Source organism: Heterocephalus glaber, unplaced genomic scaffold, assembly GCF_053883595.1.
Source record: "Heterocephalus glaber isolate CG9 unplaced genomic scaffold, H.glaber_assembly_v1.0 deba00001452, whole genome shotgun sequence".
NCBI classification, from domain to species: Eukaryota; Metazoa; Chordata; class Mammalia; order Rodentia; family Bathyergidae; genus Heterocephalus; species Heterocephalus glaber.
This window is the reverse complement of record NW_028258302.1, coordinates 5,104,994-5,128,869: the sequence shown is the minus strand read 5'-3', so window position 1 is coordinate 5,128,869 and position 23,876 is coordinate 5,104,994. Positions and strand designations below refer to the sequence as shown.

Sequence of the window (23,876 nt, the reverse complement as noted above, 5' to 3'; positions counted from 1 at the left end):
CTTTGAAAAAATGCCCATTTGATAAATGGAAGGGAAGCTCATTATTTTAATTTGCATTTCTTCTATTACTAGTGAGGCGTTATGATTTTTCATGTTTTTGGCCTCTTCTACATTGTATGTGTGTATCACATGCTAATATCTTTTTTGCATTTTATTTTTGGAATGTATTGCTTACTGATTTATAAAATTGTATTAAAAACATTAATTTTGTATATTACATGTAGCAAACATTTTCCTAGTTTCCCTTGTTTATAGTACATTTTGACATCAAAAAAAACCTTTGCAAGGGCCGGGTAATTAGCTCAGTGGCACCTCGCCTGCCTTGAAAGTGCAAGGTCCTGAGTTTGATTCCCGGTACCAAAAAAACAACCTTTTCATTCTTATGTAAACACACATACTCACACTCGCACACAATTCTTATATTGCCCCTCGTATCTCCCACCTTCTCAGTGTGGGGACAAGCCTGTGCAAACCTGAATCCAAAGACCAACCCTCACTCACCAGCTGTGTAATTTAAGGGAAGCCACTTCATTTCTCTAGAGCCATTTTTCCCTATCTGCAGCCTAGCTTTGGTCAAGATGACATTCAGTCAACACTATGGATGGCAAAGACTTTGCTATCTTGTTCACTGGTACATCTCTAAAATCGAAGACACAGCCTGACACCCAGTAGGCACTCAACAAATATCTGTTTAATGAGCAGCTGGCTTGGACCTGAGCCCAGAGTAGACAATCAGTAAATGTGGGTTAAACCTCACTGTCATCCACAGTGAGCTCCCAGCTTCATTGCAGTCTTCAGTGGATCAGAAGTTACCTCTCTGTTATGGTTCATAACTAGATGTTCCCCTATAGCCCCATGGGACCATAGGCAGGACCTTTGGAAGACAATTGGATTATGGGGCATTATAGCCAGCCAGCTGCTCAGAGGCGGGGCCTGGTGGAAAGAGGCGAGTCACTGTGGGCGTAACCTGGGAGGTTAACTCTTCCTTCCCAGTGCCTCCCTTGAGGCTCTCTGCTTCCTGCCCACCCAGCCTTGAGCAGCTCTCCTCTGCCAGGCCCTTCTGACATGCTGTCCTGCCTTGAAGCCAGTTAACCACAGACTACAAACGTGAGACAAAATCAACCTCCCCTCCCCTATGTGGCAGATGACTAGAGAAGTGACTAAGACACTGTCTTTTTGGGGTTTTGTAGTACTGGAATTGAACCCAGAGCCTTCACATGGAGCTACATCCCAGACCGTCTTAAAAATTTTTTAAGACAGGGTCTCACTAAATTGCCCAGGCTGGCTTGAACTTGCAATCCTCCTGCCTCAGCCTCAGAGTGCTGTGCTTACAGGAGTGCACTGTCCCACCAGTTTCCCAGTCCTACCAATCCCATTATTCCCCAGCCCAGAGATATCTGTACTGAGCGTTCAGTGGGAGGCCAGCCTTTTTCTGTGCACCCTTGGATGCACAAGACAGTCAATGCCCAGACCAATCCTTGAGTCTCGTGATGACCCACATAGGACTTTGAAACATAAAGCACGATCAAAAGAAGAAATTAGGTGGGCTGGGAGTCTCACTAAGAAGATGGGAAAAGCAAGGTCAGGAAGATGTGTTAGAGGAGAGACACCCAGAGGGACCTGAACAATGGAGACACCTGAAACACACAGAAGAAGAGTCTGGCTGGCCCCAAGGGGTAGACCATTGACTGAGCTTATTCCTAATAACTACTGGCTTAATGTTCTACTTGACCACAAGACAGTTATGTTTTATAGTCATGATTTCCCTTACCCAGACTATTTTACTTGCTCATTGACACTTATGCCATATGCTAATGTATCAGTTTCAAGAAAAGCTCTCCTTTTATAGTTTTTACATATATAAAGGGGCAGAATTGGAAACCCCAGGAAAAATGTGAAATCCAGAACATGCAGCCAATTCCAATTTTGCATTTCTGTTCTAAATAAGTCTCCCAAGTTGCTTGTGCTCATATTCACAACTAGTTCTTCACCTCTTTGGATGAGGTAAAAGGTCAGATTCTCTCTCGCTAGTCGGCACATAGAATTCTGCACACATGGGCCAGGGATTTAGCTCAGTGGTTCTGCCGCCTGCCTCGCAAGCGCAAGGTCCTGAGTTCAATCCCCAGTACCAAAAAAAAAAGAATTCTGTACACATATTCAAGGAGCTCTTGGAATCTTTGCATCCCATCCATTGATTCCTAGCCTCATTCAGTGACCTCTTTGCATTCAAAATTTGCCCTGAAGAATAGTTAGCAAGGGCCGGGGATTTAGCTCAGTGGTTTCGCTGCCTGCTGTGCGAGCGCAAGGACCCGAGTTTGATCCCCGGTACCAAAAAAAAGTAGTTAGCAAACTCCAAACTTTAAAATCTATAATGACTTCTGAAATTGGTTTTTGGTTTGGTTTGTTTTTGTATTGGGGGGGGTTGTTTTTTTGTTTTGTTTTGTTGTATTTTGCAACTAATCACAAAAAAATGAATCTTTTTGGTTCATATTTTTGTAGATTATTACCTTACTAGCTACCTGTCTGAGCACCTAGCTAAGAATCATGACCCATGCAGTGTGGGGGTGTGTAAGTTAGGACAAGTGGGCCAGGGATTTAGCTCAGTGGCACTGCTCCTGCCTCACAAGCTCAAGGTCCTGAGTTCGATCCCAGGTACTGAAAAAACAAAACAAAATAAGCTAGGGTAAGACCAGCTGCTATAACAACATCCAAGAGCTCAAAGGCTCACCACCAGAGAAATCTCTGCATATTAGTCCACCACAAGTGTTTCTGGTCAACAGGTAACCCCTCTACAACATGACTCAGGGTCCAGGTTCCTTCCTTTCGTTCAGACTGCATTTTCAACAATGTGCTCATCTGCATTGCTCTGATCGGAGGGGAAAGAATGAGCAAAACCATACAGGAGAGGATTTATGGGCTGGGCCCTGAAGTAGTCTACCTCACTTCTCGCACTATCACTAGAACTCACCCAGACAGCCCTAGTTACAAGGGAAGTTGGAAGTCATTCCTGTGCCCAAGAAGGAGAGAAAACTTGTCTGGCAAACAGGCATCTGCCTCTGCCACATTGGGTGGCACAGCTACTTTCAGAAAGTTCTGAGATGAGCCGTTCAGAGCCACATAGGCACCCACCTTCCTGCCTTCCTTCCTTCCTCCTTTCCCTCCCATCTTCCTTCCCTCCCTCCTTCCTCCCTTCTTTCATGCACAGCCTCAGACTATAATGAGCTCTGCTACACCAGGAAGACAGATCTTTGCTCTGGCATCAGACAGGACTTCAAGTCCAAGATCTGCCAACAAAACTAGTAATACGTCCTTGTGAGTTTCTCCCTCTTAGCACCTTTTCTCATCAGTAAAATGGGTCACAGCAATAGCTCCAACCGAACGACACTGAATAAATGAGATAGATTGGATGAGAAGGCACAAGTACCAGTCTAGGCACAATGGCAGGCAAGTTGTAAGCTTTCAGATATTAAGATATAATGCTACTGCTGATAATCATTATAATAAAAATTGTACTACTATCATGATAGGCTGGCCCAGATTTTTTTAAAAAAAGAATCTAAGAAGGCTGGGGATTTAGCTCAGTGGCACCACACCTGCCTGGCAAGCACGAGGTCCTGAGTTCAATCTTGGGTGCCAAACAACAACAACAAAAAGAATCTAAGATACAAGCACCGAAGCTCCTATAAGAATTGGGATAGAAGGGCCTAAGCAGGGGGATAAAATGAAAAATAATTCTAGTTAAATGTGGACTTTTTGGTACAATTCCCAATGAGAAATGTAATTGTGTTGTATACCTACAATGTACCAATAAAAGAATTTAATACAAAAAAAAAATGTGGACTTTTTGAGTCATTATCTTGGATCTGAAAGAAATCAAGAATAATTAAGAATTTCAAGGGCCAGGGATTTAGCCCAGTGGTTTCACCACCTGCTGCACAAGCGCAAGGACCCCAGTTCGATCCCCGGTACCCCCCCAAAAAAAGAATTTAATGGTACTTTGGGAGAGAAGCATAGGGACTTAAAGAGCTATGAAGTGGCTATGAATGTGTATGAATCTTTAGTTGGAACATCTTTCAAGATCACCAACATTCCTAGGCAAAATTAAGATCTCTCACTTGTTCTTATCCTTGAGGTCTGTGTTGCATTTCTCTGTAAGCCCTCCTTCCTCTCTGCCTGGCTTCTCACTGCAAGGATCATTCTAACTTCTGTCACAGCTATCCTCCTTCCACTGATTCACTGCAGCCCTCCCTAAGGCCCAGTTCTGGCCAGCCCTGCGCTAAGTGTGCTGGCCTGATCTCCAACTTGGTCTCCTTCCCCTCCCATCCAGCCTCATGACCCTAGTTGGCAGGGGATGCTTCTCCTGAGATCCTGCGACTCCTGACTTCCACATAACTGCCTTTCTCTACTGCCCCATTTCCACCACTGCCACAGTGGTCAGGCAATGAGGAGGCAGAGCCAAGGGGCTTGGTCTTAAACATCTAACCAGGAAGAGCCATGATGCAGCACAAAAGCAACCTGCACAAATGGAACTGACAAACAGTTTTATTTCCAAAGTGAAGACATATGTCAGAGAAAAGGTTGGTAGGGCTACAAGCTTAGTTTACCTTCCATAGCTGGAAAGCCAGTGGCTTTTGTGGAACAATGTCTCTGAACAGAGAATTCTAACCCTGCTTTTTGAATAAGATAGGCCCAGTCTTCACAAAGAAATTAACACTCCCATCTCAGCTGACTCATTACCTGGAACACAAAGTGTACAGGCCAATTTGAATAGACAGGAGAATGGACATGGAAAAAAAGGAAAAGATATTGCACAATTTATTAAAACTGTATCCTGGCACCTCAAGAAAAGCAAAAAGAACAATGCAGAAGATTGAGATCTCATTTTAGATTTTTGGATAGTTTTGTTTTTGTTTTTGAGACAGGGTCTCACTTTGCAGTTCAGGCTGACCTTGAACTTGCAGTGATCCTCCTGCCTCAGCCTCCCAAGTGCTAGGATTAGAGTTCACCACCACATCCAGCCTAATATTTCATTTTAATGTGTATGAATCTTCAGGTGGAAGTTCCAACACCCTGAGAGGAATATGTTGATATAATGGGCACTTTGAAGTAAGGGGACTGCTTTCCTGCCATTTACTTCCTCCCTATAACTGTCTTTTGCAGTTTCTTCTATATTTTAAACAGGTCTAAGGATGCATGATGTATCTACTTCCTTTTATGTTAAAATTTGCTTTGCAGAACAAAGTCACAGCTGGGCATTGTAGGAAAATGATACAGTTCTAGAAAAAATAGAGTGCTCAAGGAAAGAATAATGTGATACAGCCTTTTCCTTCACTGTATTTTTGTCTCAAGCCCAGGTATGAAATAATTTCAAGAAATCTCATTTAAGAAAAGTGATAAAAGCCAATATTTTAATTTAAATATGACATTTCCTTCCATGGGACTCTTTAAGGGCACATGTATCTACAAGAGATGGTTTAGGGGTAAAGAAGCCCTACTTGCAAAGAAATGCAGACATAGCTATCTTCTTAAGGCCCCTTGGTAACTCATACTTCATAAAGCAAATGATGTTACGACCTTCATCCTATCCAACCCATCAAGAAGAAAACTGCAAACTGCTTTACTTCCAATTTTTTTAAAAAGTCTCAAATCTGTCCTGCACTTTATCCCAGGGCAAATAACTTCAGGAAGTCTTTGGATCTCTAAGTCAGGTGTCCGCTTGGGTGATGCAGGCAATGCAAACTTTCAGAACAGCAAACGTGCAGAGGCCAGAAAGCTGGAAATATACAATACAATACCGCCACCTAGAGGCCAAAATCTAAGGACCTGAACGCCGCGGCCAACGGGTGAAAAGTCTGGGCTCAAGGCAGTTGACAGGACCGAATGCTTTTCCTCAACAATGGTGTACTGTGAAGAAATGCTACACAACAGTCAGCTAAGTTTCTACCACCATTATAAACAAGGGTAAATGCTGAACTAGCCAAGGAAGCAGCTTGCTGAAGATTATATTAAGACATACGGAAAATGTTATTTTAAAAAATCATACTTCCAATTCTACTGAAAATGGTTCTACATGTAATATGTCCTTCTGTATATTCGTAACACACTGCTTGAACAGGCATTTCCAAAGGATCCAATAAGAACATGTAATATGAATGAAGGTAAACAGGCTTCCTTATTGCAGGTCTTCTCAACACCTTTAATATTTGATTGTACAAAGTAATCTCCAAAAAGAGATGACAGAATGCATGTTTCCAAATTTTAACTATAAAATTTTTTGTCTGCAAAACACACAAGGATAACAAGATCAGGTGGTAGTTTAAGGACAGAGGTTCTAAGCTGCGTGTTGAGAGGCAAGCCTGTAATCCCAACACTCCAGAAGGCTGAGGCAGGAAGAGTGCAAGTTCGAGCCCAGCCTGGAAAACTTGACCTAGTAAGACCCTGTATCAAAAAATAAAAATAAAAAAGGGCTGGGAATATAGCTCAGTGCAAAGGCCCTGAGTTCAGTCTTCAGTATTCACACACACGCATGCGCACACATATTCTAGAAGCAAACTGTGTGGGTTCCAATTCTTACTCCACCATTTAGCTTTGTGCCTCAGCTTCCCTGTTTGTAATAGGAATGTAGTGCCAACTCACAAGGTGCTGTGAAGATTTCATGAGATAATACAAATCACCTAGAATAACTGGTAGTTGTTGCTAGTTCCTTATGTCCTTCTTGGATGTTACGTTCAGTCTCTAACCTTGGTGAGCAATTCAGAGAAGCCATCGTTAATACACATGCTCTAGCTAGACCCAACTGCTGCCTACATTCCCTTTAGACACTATGTTCTTCAGGGGCCCTCACAGACGGGGAGAATGTTTAGTTACTTTGCTAGCTTACATGGAAAACAGTAACAATGGCCACTAGTAATTTCTTGTAAATCACTGACAAGTTTTCAGCATTTGCACAACAAAAAAGGAAAATAGAGTCTTACCAAAAACCACCAGTCACACAGTACTTTTACCCAGCAAAATGTATAACTATCACAATTTTATCCTCTTAAATCATTTCTCTGTATAAGGACAGAACCCAGGGATAGAAGGTAAATTAACACAAGTCACAAATAATTCCAGCTTTCCATCCTGGGCCATCATTATGTGCATGCATGTATAAGTGTATGTAGAAAACGTGTGAAGGACATAGGTAGAGCATGTAAAATATTTAAATGCTGTGATGCAAAGATTTTGAAGTTCTTTTAGCCATCTTTCCAAGCTCTGAGATACAGATAAACATTCACGGGGATGCAAAAACAATTCAGATAAACATTTGAAACTTTTATATAACTCCTCTTTTACCTGAGTAGTCTCCTTTCCACTTTCCATTTAATTCTATTTCACCATTGTTCACTTTTCTCTGTAACCATTTCTTGAATTGATATTTAGTACCAGCAGAAAAAGTAACTATTGGGTACCTATGTACCTACACTTTTTTCAAGATGAGGTCTTGTGCCAAGCATGATGGCACACACCTGTTATCCCAGCACTCTGGGAGGCTGAGGCAGAAGCATTATAACTGAGTGACCTAGTAAAATCCTGTCTCAAAATAAAAAGGGCTGCAGAGGTAGCTCAGTGTGAAGGCCTGGGTCCAATAACCAGCACACACACACAAACACACACACACGAAGATGCTTTGCTGCCCAGGCTGGCCTTGAATTTCTGGGCTTAAGTGAGTCTTCTGCCTCAACCTCCCAAGAGGTATGAGGCAGGTGGAGGGGTAGGCAGTGCAGGGCTGCCAGAGCTGGGGTACAGCCCCACTTCCAACTACAGGTGTGACAAGTCTAGCTACCTGTGGTTCACCTGGAACAGTGCCAGCTTATGTCTGTTGCTCAGGCATAATTATGAGCTGCATCCTTTCCACTCGTGACAGTATCCTGGCTTGGATATGACCATTGTCTTGGTTAATTTCCCTTGCTGCTGGGACAAATTACCTGACACCCATAACTTGAGAGGAAAGGTTTATTTTGGCTCACATTTTAGTCCATAGTTGGCTGGCTGCCAAGACAGGATGGCATGGCAGAGGGGCATGATGGAAAAAGAACTGCTCACCTCATGAAGGCCAGGAAGCAGAAGGAGAAAGGAGCAGCCAGGGAGGGAGATATACCCGATCCCAGAGCCGTGCATTCAGTTGTAAACATTATCAGTGGACTAATCCACCTAAGAGTATAGTGCCCCATGATCCAATCACTGCCCCAAAAGCCCTGCCAATGATCACAAGAGGCTTTCTGAGTCTATCTATAATCCTCAATAGGGTTCTTTACCCTCTCAGGACTCTGGTTTCCATATCTGAAAAAGGATATAGGACTGAATAGTGTAGTAAGTTTTTTCAAACTTTTTTATTTCAGTGCTTTAAAACTTAACTTCTAACGTAGTGTAATTATGATTTTTCAACCTCTACCTCCTTCTCGTGGATATTGTATACTTTTCTCCAATCAGCTCAGACCCAACTATGTGGTTACAGATAAAACACAATTTTACAGACACTTTAGGGTCAATAATGAGTATCTCAGAACAGGAAAAAACAAAAAACAAGCTAGAGCAGGTACTATCTTTTTAATATTATTCTATTTCATTCATCTCCTGGTTCCTTAGGTTGAATATAATGCATCAGTCATGCCAGGCCCTGGACACTCCCTGCCACTGAGGTCTGGTGATATGAAACACAACCAAAACATTTTCACCTGGCCTACGTCTCCTACCCTAGAACAGAAATGAGCCAGGGGAGATACCTGTAGGGGAATTCCTCCATCAAGACAAGTACTAAAAAAAATAAAATAAAATAAAAATAAAATAAAATAAACTTTAAAAAGACAAGTCCTTAGACAAAAGGAATGCTATATAAGGCAGCAAAAGAAAAGGAAATGGATGAAAAGATGATAGAGTGAGACACTCCAATGTTCCATCACCCCACCCTTTCATACCTTAGGTAAGCAGAAAACTGATTTTGGAGTAAATACATTTATTGATACCCATTTTATATATAGTTCAATGAAATCTATAAATATAAAAGCATTTTTTCTTTTGGATATCACCATGGTCCATGTAAATACTCAACAGTCAGAGTTATCTGCAGGAAGCACTCCAAGTCACACTGTTCGGTTTACAGACCTGAATATACAGATTTCGTTAAACAGTGGCACTTATGTACTCAAGTGGTCCAGTGGCTTTGGAATATGACTACCGGGCACGTGGAGTAAAAATAATATGTAAGTTTAAATCAATGGGAAGGGTATCAGCCATCAATAAAAAGAAACAATTACAAATCAATACCCTAGGTGAAAAAAGTACCACAGTTGACACTTGGTGTCAGAATACTGGAGACAAGTATGTAAGACAACACACATTGTGGCACCACATGCTCTTTCTAACCTCCAGTGGAGCCCACCAGTGCCTTCGGGTCAACAAACAGCAATTCTGAAAGAATGTAGACGGTTTAGAATAAAAGCTACGTAGAGGCTGATATCAAGATTAAAGAAAAGTAGATTCAATATTTCAAGGACATAATGAGTTTCTCCCCTACAAGGGGCTGTGGGAAAAAGTTTTTTTTTAATTCCCTTTGTTACACAAAGCATGATCATTTATCAAATGCAGGAAAAAGAATTCATAACATCCCTGGTACCCAAAACATAGGTGCAAAAGTTTTCCTCCATCTCAAAGTTTTTTTCCGAAACACTTCCAAAGGAACTGATGCAGCCACTGTTGAGCTTTGCTCTCTACCCGATGCAGCATAGAATTCTATTTCCTCGGTAACAAATATAGAAATCTCTTTTGCTGCACTCAGATGATGAGTCTTCTGAGTTAGCAAGCGAATGCACTGAAAAGGTCTTAAATGTACAATGTCCAAAACTGAGATCTGAGAGGCAGTGTTAGAATTTAAGCAAAGCACACTATTCAAATGAAAGCCTAAGGGAAGCATATAAAAATTTGATTTTGTCCATTACTTTCGGCTGGAATTGATGGCAACAGTACCTGGTAAGGATGGGTAACTGCTGTTATCTCCAGGTCCAAAATATTCCAACTACTTAAAGTAGGACCCAAAAGAAGAAAAAGACTACTTGAGTTCGGCAGCCTCTAAAATTCTTCTTTGCCATTTTTTTAAAAAAGAAACAACATTGCTTCTCGGCCTTTTGGCTAAGATCAAGTGTAAAAAAAGAAACAACAGCTTCAGTTGTACACCACCAGCTGAAGGGGTTTTCATCCAAATCAAAAATGCTACCCCCTCGCCTCTAGTGGGACAGGCACAGGTTCCCACCAGCAGCAGCTCTCATGTCCTGTGGCACGTGGCATCTGACCCTGGAGTGAAGAGTAAGCTGGCAACAAGCCCCACACTGGGAGTCTGACTAGATGGCATTTCGTGGTGTGCCATTGTGTGCCAATGCTTTCAGGCTGGGGGCGCTGGACTGATGACCACAGCTCCTGTGAGAAGTCACACCCACCTCAAAAACCTCATGGATAGCTTTTCGGAAACAGTGGAAGTTGTAGTCTATTAAACCTGCAACAGAGAAAATGAAGGTCACACCTCCTGAATGCAAGTGCTAAATTATTCACTAGGAAATACTTAGTGACAGAAAAAACTTGATGTGTATTTAAAAATATACATCTGATGAAGGAGTTCTCTGCTCTGGAAATACGATAAACCACACAGTCAAATTATTGACACTGGTTACCACTGGCGTTAACACTGGGAGTAGACATGGAAGACAATTCAAAAAGCAATTACAAAGGTAAATATGCTAAGAAAATTTACAATAAAATCCAAAGGTAAAATACTTTTGAGTTATCAAGCTTTTCCTTTTTAAGTCTTTTAGGGCAGCTAGTGAGAGGCTGAAAGAAGCAGGTGGATGGTGTGGCCAACTGCTCAGCAGAGCCTTGGAATCAGAGAGGCCCCAGAGAGGTCCAACAGAGGCTGCAGAGCGCTGCAGCTGGCACTCCCCTCAGGCAGGAAAGCTCCCCTCTCATCTGTGTTAGGAAATGGGCATCCATGTTAAGATTTTGCTGAAAAAGCCTCCTATTTTATGACAGAAACTTCCCTTAAAAGCAGTAGCCCAATTATGGAGGAACACCTGGTACTGAGTAAAACATTACATTTCCCAGCCCTCTTTGTAGGTAGATATGGCCACGTGACCAATTCTGGTCACTGAGGTAAGTAGAGGTATGTGGAACTTCCGTGAACTTTTTTTTTTTTTTTAAGAAAGGGTCTTACTATGTACTTCAGGCTGGTCTTGAACTCACTATGTAGCCCAGGCTGGCCTCCAGCTTACAGTCATCCTCCTGCCTCAGCCTCCTAAGTGCTGGGATCACAGGCATATACCACCACACCTGGTGTAAACTCTTAAGCTTACAAGGATGTATTCCTTCTTCCATCCCTGAAAGAATCTATCTTCTTTTTTAACATCTGGAATACAGATAAGAAGGGTGGAGTTCCAGGAACCATTCTGGACCATGAAGCAACCTTGAGAATAGAAGCCAGAGCTAAGAACAGCAGAGCAGGAAGTGAAGCACCTACAGAAGATACCAGGGAGCTGCCTTAGCTCGATTAAGAACGTCTACCTCAAAAAAAAAAAAAAAAAAAAAAAAGAATGTCTGCCTCTACATTTCTTTAAATGTGAAAAAGAAATGATATAAACTTCCATTTGTTTAAGCCATGGTTATTTGGGTTTGTAGCCAAGCCTAACCCTGACTGATAAATACTGCTTGAAATTCTTAAAAGTCCAAACCAAATAGCAACCTCTTCAATCCTAAGAGCCAGCTAGTCATCGTATCTATTACATATATTACATACATTACATCATATCCATTACATCCTCTCATGTATACAACAAATGTGTAATGTGACCACCGTCTTGGCCAAATTAATACCTTTCACACTGAAGTTTGAAATCACTAAATCCACATTCAGATAAAGTAAAATATTAAAATATACTTGTGTCCTGATGGAACATAATATGACCTTTCAATAATTTATATTTGATTCTGTGAAGGTCATTAAACACTTATGGAACAGCATAAGAGGGTACAATGCATAGAAAGAAGCAACAGATATGGCCAATATCTTCAAGGACAGGCTAGCAGGGGCATAAAGCCAATACAGACACAAATCAAAACAATCTGGTATTGAGTGGCTACAAATGTGAGAGGAGTCCAAGAAGGGAGACCCAGGGGCAAGGCAAAGCAGTCAAGGTAGCAAATGACAAGAAAACTGCAGAGAGATGGCAGTGAGCACACAGCACAGGTGGAAGACAGGAAACTGGGTTGACTGATGAAATGACTATCTGAGAACTGTTGTTGAGAAGTACTGAGAGTCAAGTCTACTGAATAAGTCAAATTAAGGTGGTCCTTCATATTAAGAAAGAAAAAACTACACAGGGCTGAGAATATACCTAAGTGCCTGCTTAGCATTATTGAGGCCCTGGGTTCAATCCCTACCACTGCCAAAAGAAGGAAAAAATTATATATATAAAAACAAATTAGGCCAATTCAACTATAGAAACTGACCTCTATGAGTCAGACATGTGACACATACCTATACTCTCAGCTACCCTGGAAGGTGAGACAGAAAGACTGCTTAAGCCTAGCAGTCAGAGGCCATCCTGGGCAACATACCAAGATCTCATATGACCATCAACCAAAGACACATATTTAAGTGAAAATGTCATACTAAGTGCTCCAAACATAGAATGGGAACTAAGAACTAGAGATGTGAATTTTCAATCACCCATAGAAGATTAAGCAAAACCACTGACTAGATAAGCTGACCTAGAAAGTTAAAGTGAAGCAGCAAGCAGAAAAGACCTGACTTTGAAGAACACAGGACTGAGAAAAAACGATGCCAGAGGAAAGTGGAGAGGCAGTCAGAGAAACACACAAAATAACCCAGAGAGTTCAGCTGGAGGGAAGCACAAGGGAAAGAAGCTTTGAGAAAGAAGCAGATGACATGGTCACATGCTTCAGAAAGCTGAAGAGGCCACACAATGAGAAAAGGCCACTGAATGGAGCAAGAAGGTAACCTGGTTACCTTTCAAACAGTCTGTAAACTGGTTCAAATGGAAGAAAATCAAAGGCAGCTATCAAGCTAATGAAAACGATCTGAAGTAAAAGAAGCTGGAGTAAAAAACTTGATTTAAAGGAAGGAGAGAGATAGTATGAACTATATATAGAAGGGAAGGAGCAAAAGTCATTTGAGCTGATTTTTTAAGATAACCACTTATCTAACACTACAATATTATTTTTTATTGTTTTTGAGACGCTGAGAAATTATAACAAAGAATGTGACATAAAAACAGCTTTTTTAGCCAGGGATTTAGCTCAGTGGTGCCTCCGCCTGCCTCGAAAGTGGAAGGTCCCAAGTTCAATCCCTGGTACCAAAAAAAACCCAGCTTTTTTTATATGTCATTACCTTTCCGTTCAAAACTCTCTTCCCTAAGAATGCAGACCAATGCCAAAAATTTAGTCACCTCCTTTAAATAAAGGACAGTTGTATTATTCAGCTTGATAATTGCCATAGATTCTTTATCATAAGCACTTCCACTTCCATCTTCCTTTAACCTATTTTAAAAGAAAGTACTATTCATTACAGGTTTCCCAGCAAGGCATTTTGGCACATTTAATTTGCCCAATGACAAGTCTTTCCATTTAGATTCCTAAATTTCTTCTGAGAAAGCAAACTATTGGCTTAAATACATTGGAACATAGTTGTCATTTAGGTATAGAGTCCCCAAACACAGAATCTCAAGAATTCTTATTAAAGACAACCAAAAGTTCCACACATATCCATTACTATTATAATCAGACATTTGGAGAAAAAAGGCAAAAATACATGTAGATCTTCACCAAGGAAATTACATTCCCAACATCCTGCCAGATAGGGCTACTCAGAGTGTCAGAGTGTATTCCCCCAGCCCTACCCCCCCCGGGTCTTACTTCTGTAGTCCAATCTGGCCTGACCTCCTTATGTAGCCCTGGCTGGCCTTGAACTTGTATACCTCCTGCCTCAGCCTGAGTGGTGGGATTATAAGTGTTGTATTCTGTAGGTCCCTCTTAGACCTGCCACCACCACAGCAAGTTTCTTCAAGGAATAATTGACATGCCAAGGTTATCACATTTTTTCTCAAAAAAGCTTTCTTTTTGTTTCCTCACAAAAGCAAGAAAATTCTTGGACTACACAAGAACAGTCCCAGATAGACACCAAAGGGAATTAGGTTGAAATCAACAACTTTTAAAGAGATGGGTTCTAAGAGTTTTTTGGGGGTGGTTGTTTTTTGGTTTTGGTACTGGGGATCAAACTCAGGCGAAGCAGGCTCGGTGCCACTGAGCTAAATCCCCGGCCCTGTTTTTTTGCTTTTGAGACAAGATCTTGCTATGTAGTCCAGGCTGGCCTGGAACTCACAGCAGTCTTCCTGCCTCAGCCTCTTGAGTGATGGGATTACAGGCGTGTGCTACCACACATGCCTGATTCCTAAATCTTTTCTAACATGCCTGCTTAGCAAAAGTCTAAGTCGTCTAGCTATTGCTAGAAGTTGTAAGAATTCTTTTTTTTTTCAAAACAGTATCTGTCTTCAAATAAGCTGAAGGAAATATTTTTTTGAAGGAAATATTTTTAAAAGAAAATGTTAACAGTAGTTATCTTCAGTAGTAGAATGCTTTTTCCTTCTCCTGTTTTCACTTTACTATGTTTTCATGAAAAGAGTTTTAAAACTATTCTGAATCTTAGTTTACCTTCTCATACATTAATTTAACCTTCACAATAACTCAGAGAACAGGAATTGCTACTATAGCCCTATTTAGCCACTTTAACTCCTTTCTAAAGTAAGTCAAAGTAAATTAAATAAATACAAATAAGACTATGGTCATTTTAAATATATAGACACTGACATTTATTAAAAGTAAAGTGGCGGGCTGGGGATTTAGCTTAGTGGCCCCACTACCTGCCTTGCAAGTGTAAGGTCCCGAGTTCAATCGCTGGTACCAAAAAACAAAAAGTAAAAGTGGCCTCCTTGTAAAGTCAGGGCTCAAACACAGGGTTTTAACTTAACTCCTTGCAGTTTCTAGTATCTTTCCTATACAGTATTAATAAAGTTGATTTAGGAAGGCAGTAATAGGGAAATAAATGTCATCTATTTCAAGACTATAAAAGAAAAACTATTTCCAGGGTGGGATGTAGCTCTGTGGGAGAGCACTTGTCTAGCATGCACCAGGTCCTGAGTTCAATCCCCCAGCACCACAAAAAAAGGAAGAAAGAAAACTACTTCCTTTTGATTGAAGGAGAGGAAGTCGTAAGTGCTAAATGTTCTCAACTTATAGTTAGACACCAAGTAAATAATTTTCTGTGCGGCATGGAAATTGAGAATGGGCACTAACTCTGACAAGAGGCTCTGACACAGACAATGACTTCATAAGGGAGTGGCAGCAAGCCTATAGCACACATGCCACAGTAGACTGGCTGTATTACTAAAAGCTCTAAAAGGTTCACCATCACTGCTATGTACCCACAACCAGCAGCCATAAGAAGCTGCAAATCTTCTCATGTTAAGCCAGAAGATGATCTAGAATCACACACTAGCAGAAAGAAGTAAGAAAGGTACATTCTGGAGCTGGGGATGTAGATCAGTGGAACAGCGCTTGCCTAGTATACCAGAGTCCCTGAATGTAATCCGCAGTACTAAAAAAGTTCTATCCAAAGTATGATTAGGAAGATTTGCTTTTGGTGATTCATAAAATGAAGAATTAAAAATATACTAATGACCTTAAAAAACCTACTCAAAAAGAGTTTTAGGGCTGAGGATTTAGCTCAGTGGCACCGCGCCTGCCTCGCAAGCCCAAGGTCCTGAGTTTGATCCCCAGTACCAAAAAAAAAAAAAAAAAAAACAATTTTTAAAGCATTTAGGTTCATGTTTTCACTTTTGGTTTTTTTGTTTTGTTTTGTTGAGACAGGTCTCACTGTGTACCCCAGGCTGGCCTTGAACTGTTATAGGCCTGTGAGCCACCACATCCAGCTTATCTGTTTCAACAGTTTTTATGATTTTCAGGCAAAAATGCTTATTGAAATTCTTACAAAAACATATATATATATATAACTTACCCATATATACAAGACACATCAATTACAACATCAATCATGTCACAGCAAAGTTCATAAGACTGCATATCCACAGGGGAGCTGTCTGTTGCAATGTAGATTTTGCTGACAACATCAAAGAGAAAAGCTTTTTCAATACCTGAATTCTTGGAAAAACAAAATTAGGAAGTATTCAGTTTCTTTTAAGAATCACAATTTGCAGTTTACTAAAATTCATGGTCATATCTAATTATACAACCCAATGCCACAACACAAATAATATCTGGTTGAGAAACACTTCTATTATCCAAAAAATAAAAAATGGGTATTTCTCTGCTTCCATTTCTCTGCCCTAATTGCATAACCGTCTTTCCTTCTCCTTTTTGCTTAATCTCCTAAGACATCACCAAAAACTTAACAAAAAAATTCTCCAAAAATCGCTATACAGCCAGACATGGTGATGCATGCCTGAAATGCCAGCACTCTGGGAGGCTGAGGCGAGAGGATCACAAGTTCAAGGCCAGCTTGGACTTAGCAATTCAGCAGAACCTTGTCTCAAAATTAAAAGAAAAGAAAAAGAAAAAAGGTTGGTGGTGTAGCTAAGTGCAAAGCCCTGGGTTCAATCCCTAGTGGGAGCAAGGGGTGGGTGGGAATCAGGCTAAGCTGTGCAACATTTTTAATGTTTATTACCATAATCAATCTCTGGTTTTAATGACCATGCTACCAGAAAGTCTTTATGTGAGCAATTAACAAAACAGTTCGATGTCAACATCTAGCATAACCCAAAACCCTAAGAGTCAGAGTGGGGTCACCACACATTGAGTCCTTCCAAAGTAATATTTGGAAAATATAACAGATACATGTTGAATTGACTGGGGGGAACTATCCTTTTTTCTTAAGCTGGATTCTCAAAGAAAGAATGCAACATATGATACTAAAATTATAGTTAGCAAGGAAAGGAAAATTTCTCAATATGTCCTCCAAGGAAGAGGAGGTTTATATTAAACTCAGCTACATTCCCAAGACTTAGTCTTTTCTAATTACTACTCTTTATTCAGGAAACAGGTATCATGAAGATATTTTAAATTAAGAAAGCACAAGGAAATTTTTCAAGAGTTCATTAAAGACAAAAGGGAAGATAAGTACTAAGAATTCAGAAAATAACCCAAGCCATATTTTATGCCCTTGTTATTGGGTACTGGGGACCAAACTCGGGACCTTGCGCTTGCAAGGCAGGCAGCAGCACCACTGAGCTAAATCCGCAGCCTATGCCCTTGTTATTTATTTGCATGTTACTTAAGCTAATTCAAGCCCCAGCTTTGTGAGAATCTGGAAACACAAATATATTTAACAATGAAAACATAAACTACAATGAATTAAGTAGCTCACTTACTGATATAAAGATATTTAATAGGTTTTCCAAGGTTGGCAGCTGTGGAATGAGTTTCTGCACCACCTTACTAAAGGCTTCAAATATTGAGTGGTCATAGATACTAGTCAAATAAAAGCTGAAAAATACAACACAGTATGATTAATTTAGAAAATACCTTAACCACTTACCAGTCCAATTATTTAAATACAGAATGACCAAAAATTGCATATTTTTTCATTAATTTTTATGAGATACTATAACAGAAAATACAAAAATGAAAATTTTATCAAATTTATCCAATACAAGAATCAAGTGGTTGAAATGACACCTGACTGACGCTTGGGATAGTCAGCACATAACACACGCACCGTGTGCTTTTGGTACACTGTTAAGTGGTTAAGCTCGGTGACAATTATCATAATACATACAATGTGATTTAAATAAAGCCATCCCCACTGTTCCAGATTACAAGTGCAGTTTCGCACCTGGCCTGTGGCAATCACTTGCTTTACTGCATTTCCACAGAGGACAACTGAGCCAGCACCCAGGAAAGCACTTCCAGATGCAGAAATCTGAATGTTTGCCTAACTCCTTGCAACCTGATCCCTAAAGCTTGGTTTCTTAAGCACCTGAGATAAAAACCAAGATTAAAACCCAAGGAAAAGCTAGAAGAGATAGGTGGTATTTATTAAAGAATATAATTCAGGTTTCTACTAAAATACCACCTCCTTAAAAAGTTCTTTTATGACTGGCCTATCTACAATAAAAATCCTGTAACTGATACTTTCTACCCTTTTATCCTATTTTTTCTTCATAGGATTGGTAAGTCCTTAAAATTGCACCAGACAGCTGTTTGTGCTTTTGACCTGTTATTCATCAGAATGTCTGCTTCGTGAGGAAAGAGACTTTGTCAGTCTTGCTCACAGGTACAAGCTCAAAGCCCTGAACAGTGTTCATGAGTACTATATCTCCTCATAAGCAAACAAATACAACTAGTGCTTAGATTTAGGTAAATAGAATAATGAGGGTGATGGAAGCTAGAGCCCTGCGGAAAACGAGTCTGCCAAACTAAAAGGATATACAGCAGAAGACATATAGATTTAATAAAACATGTATTTAATGGGGCCAGGGATTTAGCTCAGTAGTTCCGCCGCCTGCCTTGCAAGTGCAAGGTTCTGAGTTTGATCCCCAGTACCAAAAAAAAAAAACAACACGTACTTGAAAGAGATGGGCCTCTGACAATTTTAACACTGCAGACAATTCTACCTGCTTTTTCACTCAGGAGTAATCTTAATTATGTAATTAGACTCATGATACATTTATACATATTTCAAGTCAGAGATAAAGAATTATGTTTACCACTCTATAAATTTACACTTTCAAGGAACTGACTTAATGTAATTCCATGCAAAAAAAAAAAAAAAAAGGCACTGCTCCACATGTGAAAACACTGGAGCAGGTAAGGACAAATGATCCCACAAGCACAAGGGAGAAAGGAACATTGTATAGCATTTCCTTTAGGCAAAAAGGTTAGTTAAAGTAAGCACAGTCCTCCCTTTGTAGATGGGTGGGGACAGGGAGACCTGCATTCTCACAAGGCATTTTACAAAGCTGAGTTTCTAGAAACTGGAAATCAAACAGAGCCTCATCCACAGACCTACTAATACTAAATAAAAGCATGATACAGGCAGGTGTAGCTTAGTGGGAAAATACTTGCCTTGCATGCATGAAGGCCTTGGGTTCGATCCCCAGCACAATACACACACCAAGAAATAAATAAATAAATAATTTTAAAATTAAAGCCTGACACAACATTCTGCTGAAGTTAACAAGGCATTGGGCCCTGGGGTGGCCTGGAATGGGACACAGGCATGGAGCAAAGAGAATAAGAAGTTCCAAAATTAATAGTTAATATCTGAAAAGATTGGGAGATTTTATAGGGAGGCACTTTTACAAACAATGATGGATTTTAGGTTTCTTTTTTAAGCATGAATTATCTGTAAATATTTTAAAATTTTAATCCAAGCAATCTAGAGGTCAATGAGACTTTTCTACATAATTTACTAAAAGAATAATTAAGATTTTAGAGCCTGAAGACTGGGGAGTATTAGGGACAGGAAGAGAGTTGGCTTGAGCCTATAGAGAAACTACTGTAATAGACAAAGAAAAAGGAAATCACTACACTGTTGCTCTCCACTGCTTTCCCTTTACACTGCTTGTATCATTGAGAACATTTTCTTGGGTATTTATAAGTACTCATTTCTGCCTACATACCCAAAAAAAGGTAAGACGTACAAAAATATTCCTCATATACCTTTAGAACAAAAACACCATCATCAATCCTATTAGACGTTCTTTAACAGTTATTTCTTAACATTTAATTATAAACCGGCAGTCTTCTAAACTTAACAGCAGCACTGTGCAAATTTATAGGATAAATTGACCTAACCCAAACCTCAGAGTTTCATAAAAGTATAAAACGTTTTTAAAACTAAGAGACATTAGAATCAGTCCAGAATTGAACATGTACCTCCTTTCAAAGGCTCTTATGATGGAGAAAGATACTGTGAAGACTCAAGCTAGAATTCAACAAATGTGACAGATTCTTGCACTAAGGCAAAGGGGGTAGAGGAGGGAAGGTGACGAAACCAAGAGGAGGGAAGTCCCAAAGCAGATTTATGCTGTGAGGAAACAGCCTGACTCCAGTCTCTTGGGATGAATTTGCAAAAAAACACCAATGAAAACATTTCACATGACTTCAGTCTTCAGGAAAATGAAAAGGGGGAAAAAGTAACTTCTCAATAATACTACATGCCATAAATAGCTTGGAGATCAAAAACATTACAAGTAACAGAACGCTACAGTGTTTGTAATGACAGAGATGGGAATACATTTACAGGGCTTTCGTATCAAACACACATGTTGTTTTTTCAGGGCTCTCATATCAAACACACATGTTGTTACCTAAGATGGAGTTTTTCTAGCCCAGCATCTGCAAGGTCATCATTGGCCCTTTGATGAATGTCCCTCTGTGTTTCTATTTTGTGATCATCAGACAGACCATCAACTTTGTGAATAAAAACCTCAAAATTCATGTCTGGGTTAACTTTGTAGGCTTTAGAAACAGTAATGTGAAGTCTTGTTAAAGCCTCCATGTAGTCATCCTGTAAGTCAGAACAAAATATTTTTAAAAAGAAATCTTACAAAAGGCAAGTAATGAGTTAAGAAAGCCTCAAACCACCTTTTCCCCAACCACATGAATAATTATCCTAATTATTCATAAACACTCAAATATTCAGATATACCAACTTAACTAGCTCTTCAATTTCTTAAGCTAAAAAATTCAATTTTAAGTTAATGCCTGTGATTTTTTAATACCAATAATAAAAGCAAGGAAAAAGACAATGGACGTTTCTTCCCAATAGAATTTTTCAAAGTAATCCCAGCTCTGCCATTTATAAGTTGTGTGTGGCTTTAAGCAAGTTGCTTAAACTCTTGTGATCTCAGTTTACACATCTATAAAACTGGAATTACCATACCTACCTCACAATATTGTAAAGATTAAAAGAGCTCATGTATGTGAAAGCACCCATGGAGCCTATCACTCAGCACGCGTAACTAATGTTTAAGCTTATTTAAAGTAAGCTTCTTACAGACAGGAACATGCCCCATTCAGCTAACTGCCTGCCACAGGGCAGAATCACAATAAATTCTTGTTGGACTAAATTTGTTTTTGCTTGAATAAAAACTATTCACTTTAATATATATTGACTCAGTCTTTCTCGTATTCTTTTTTACATTATGGGCACTTATATTATGGGATCTTTTTAGTGATCAAAGTCAGTACAGTTACAGTTACTAAATACAGCAGTATCTACTAACCAACGTAAGTAGAAAGCCAATGCTAACTGCTCATTAACTAGGACTCAAGGATGTAAACCACATCTTGCAACCATCTGATACTGTGGAATTGCACAATGACACACAGGCTCCCAAAGCACCTCTGCAACTGCATGTCTTACACTGCTACAGAATCTACTGGCAAAGAAATAAGCTACAGGCACATGACATGAAAAATAAAACAACTTTCCTTTGTCCTACATCTTTTTTGCCATCGTGGAAGAGAAGTAATTATTTCTAACTACCTGTGCATCAATAACATATATCAATGCTCCTGTTCCCCTGAAGATCATCTCGTAGTCAAAGGTTGGGTCAAAAAAGTCCATCTGCCCAGGAAAATCCCAAATCTGGAAATTCACAAAGGAGCTATTGGAAATGTCATCTTTATAAATCTTGTTGGTACTTTCCAAAAAGAGTGTCTCATTGGGTGACATCTTATGGAACACCACCTGTTGAAGAAAATAAAGACAATTTTATGACACTTCAATTTCAGAATTTAAATTCAAAATTCCATGCTCCATTAGCTTTTAAAATAACTGATCCAATATTTTTTAAATTTCAGGAAAAACTGAATGCTACATCCATTTTATTCCTGATGAAAGAAGACAGCAAATTAATTTGCATTCGGTCTATTTTGAAGCTGAAACTTTTTGACTATTTTCTCTGCATCATTCAGAATTAGTTGTATCACAGTCTCTCACCTACATTTTCTTGTTTTACTTGCCATGGATTTAAACTTGACAAAATCCACTTTTAGATTATTAACATTTCATAGCTTAAAAAATTTTGTTCATTCAAAAATTACTTGAATGCCTACCTCAGGCCCTAAAATGGACTGGATTCCTGCCTAAAATGCATTTACAGTCTTGTGGAATAAAACAAGGACAGTAATAAACCAAACAGAAAGTGAAAACATCCAAAGAGGAGGGGGGCCTATGGGAGTTAACAGAACTAGGCAGCTCCCATGAGAAAAGATATGGTAAAGGCAATTAAGAACCCAAAACTAACAATCCATACAATCCTGACATGAAACTAATTTGCCTCTCACTGTTACTTTGTAGAAGAAAAAACCCTGTTACTCCCAAGATTTTGTCAGTGAGGTAACAAATGAGAACCAGAATCAATTTGCTAAAAACCTACCATAAACATCTATAAATCTTGCTGCAGAGGTGAAGAGCAAGGTAAATAAAACACAGTAATTCAGCAGATTTGGAAGAAAGCTACTTTTTTTCAAACATCACATCTACAAAATACTACACAGATATATTTTTGGAAGACCTCTGCAACGGAGTAGAAAAGTGGAAAGAACCAATTCAATTAGAAGCTCTCTCTATGTGTAATGGGGATGGAAGAAGTAAACCCTGCCTCTATGGCCGCTTTTCTTTTTGAAAGGACACAACCTTTAGTTCCTACTTGACCGACCCAAGTGGACTGATGTCTCTCTGCAAAACATTCTCCAAGTTTCTGCAGATTTTCCTAACCACACAACCTACAGGTCCCCTTGTCACCAGTAACTACACTCACCAGGTCAACAAGTACTAAAACAGATGCAGTAGTAATTCCCAATAACATAAAAATGAAGTCTCCTTCAGACTACTAAGAAAAGTATTAAAACGCCCAGTGCCTGAGGGACAACTCTTTCTGACACTGCTCCCCAGGGCTCGGCTGGGAACTCCTGCAAACTCGGGTCACCTGAGCGAAAATGGGCTGGAGAGGGAGTCCACCACGCTCTCCCAAGTGAGAACAGGTGAATAAGTCTCGGTTTCGTCCATCGATGCCACTGGGGCCGGGTCCCAGGGGGCAGAGGGCTAGGGCGGTGCCCTGGACACCTTCCCTCCAGCCAGTTTCGCCTTCTGGGACCCACTGGGCCTCAGCTGACCTCGGGTAGAGGTCGGGGTCGCCGCGCGGGCCGCGCCTCGGCTCTGCGCTCGCGGGGAGAAAGGGAAGCGCGCCGGGACCCAGGCGGGGACAGGCGGCCGCCGCCCTCGCCGGGCCTCCGCGCCGCAGGCACTTGAGTCCCACAAGGGGAGAAGACAGGAGGGTACCGGGCGGAGGGGGCGGAAGGGCAGGTGCGGCCCCGCTCACCTTCTGGATGGACGACTTGCCGCTGCGCCGCAGCCCCATGAGCAGAATCCTGGGCTTGGAGCTGTCAGCGCCCCCAGGGCCGCAGCCTCCGCCGGCCCCCGCCCCAACGCCGCCGCCCGCCGCCGCCGCCTCCTCTTCCTCCTCCTCCACGCCGTAGCCGAAGTCCTTTGGAAACGAATCGGCCGCGCCGTAACTGCCGGCGAGAGGCGTCTCCTCAGCCCCGTACTGCAGGGACATGGTGCTGGACCGCCGTCGCCCGCACCTTGACAGGCCAGGCCAGGCCAGGCCGCCGCCTCCCCAGGCCGCCGCTGCCACCGCCCCCGACCACCGCCGCGGTCTGGCCCGCCCCCCAACCCAGCCCTGATAGGCCCCGAGCCGGAGCCCGGCCCCTCATTGGCTGTCCTAGCTGCCACTCGGAGGCAGCAGGCT

At 40.8% G+C, this 23,876-nt stretch overlaps 1 protein-coding gene across 1 annotated transcript; it reads right to left on the bottom strand.

The window, feature by feature from the left end:
* Positions 1-8,978: 8,978 nt before the first annotated feature.
* On the bottom strand, positions 8,979-23,780 carry Rragc (Ras related GTP binding C). Its single transcript, XM_004851009.3, has 7 exons — positions 23,448-23,780; positions 21,608-21,811; positions 20,427-20,626; positions 17,484-17,598; positions 16,115-16,257; positions 13,433-13,581; positions 8,979-10,528 (listed from the first exon to the last, which is right to left on the bottom strand). The coding sequence occupies exons 1-7, from the start codon at positions 23,682-23,684 to the stop codon at positions 10,377-10,379; spliced, it is 1,200 nt and encodes a 399-aa protein (XP_004851066.1). The 5' UTR covers positions 23,685-23,780; the 3' UTR covers positions 8,979-10,376.
* Between the last annotated feature and the right edge of the window lie 96 nt (positions 23,781-23,876).

Coding starts and splice junctions, on each gene's coding strand:
- Rragc (XM_004851009.3), bottom strand. CDS start 23,684: ATGTCCCTGCAGTACGGGGCTGAGGAGACGCCTCTCGCCGGCAGTTAC. Junction 13,582..16,114: donor GATGTGTCTTGTATATATGG/GTAAGTTATATA, acceptor CTTTTAAAATAG/GTTAAAGGAAGATGGAAGTG. Junction 10,529..13,432: donor AGAGAGTTTTGAACGGAAAG/GTAATGACATAT, acceptor TCTCTGTTGCAG/GTTTAATAGACTACAACTTC.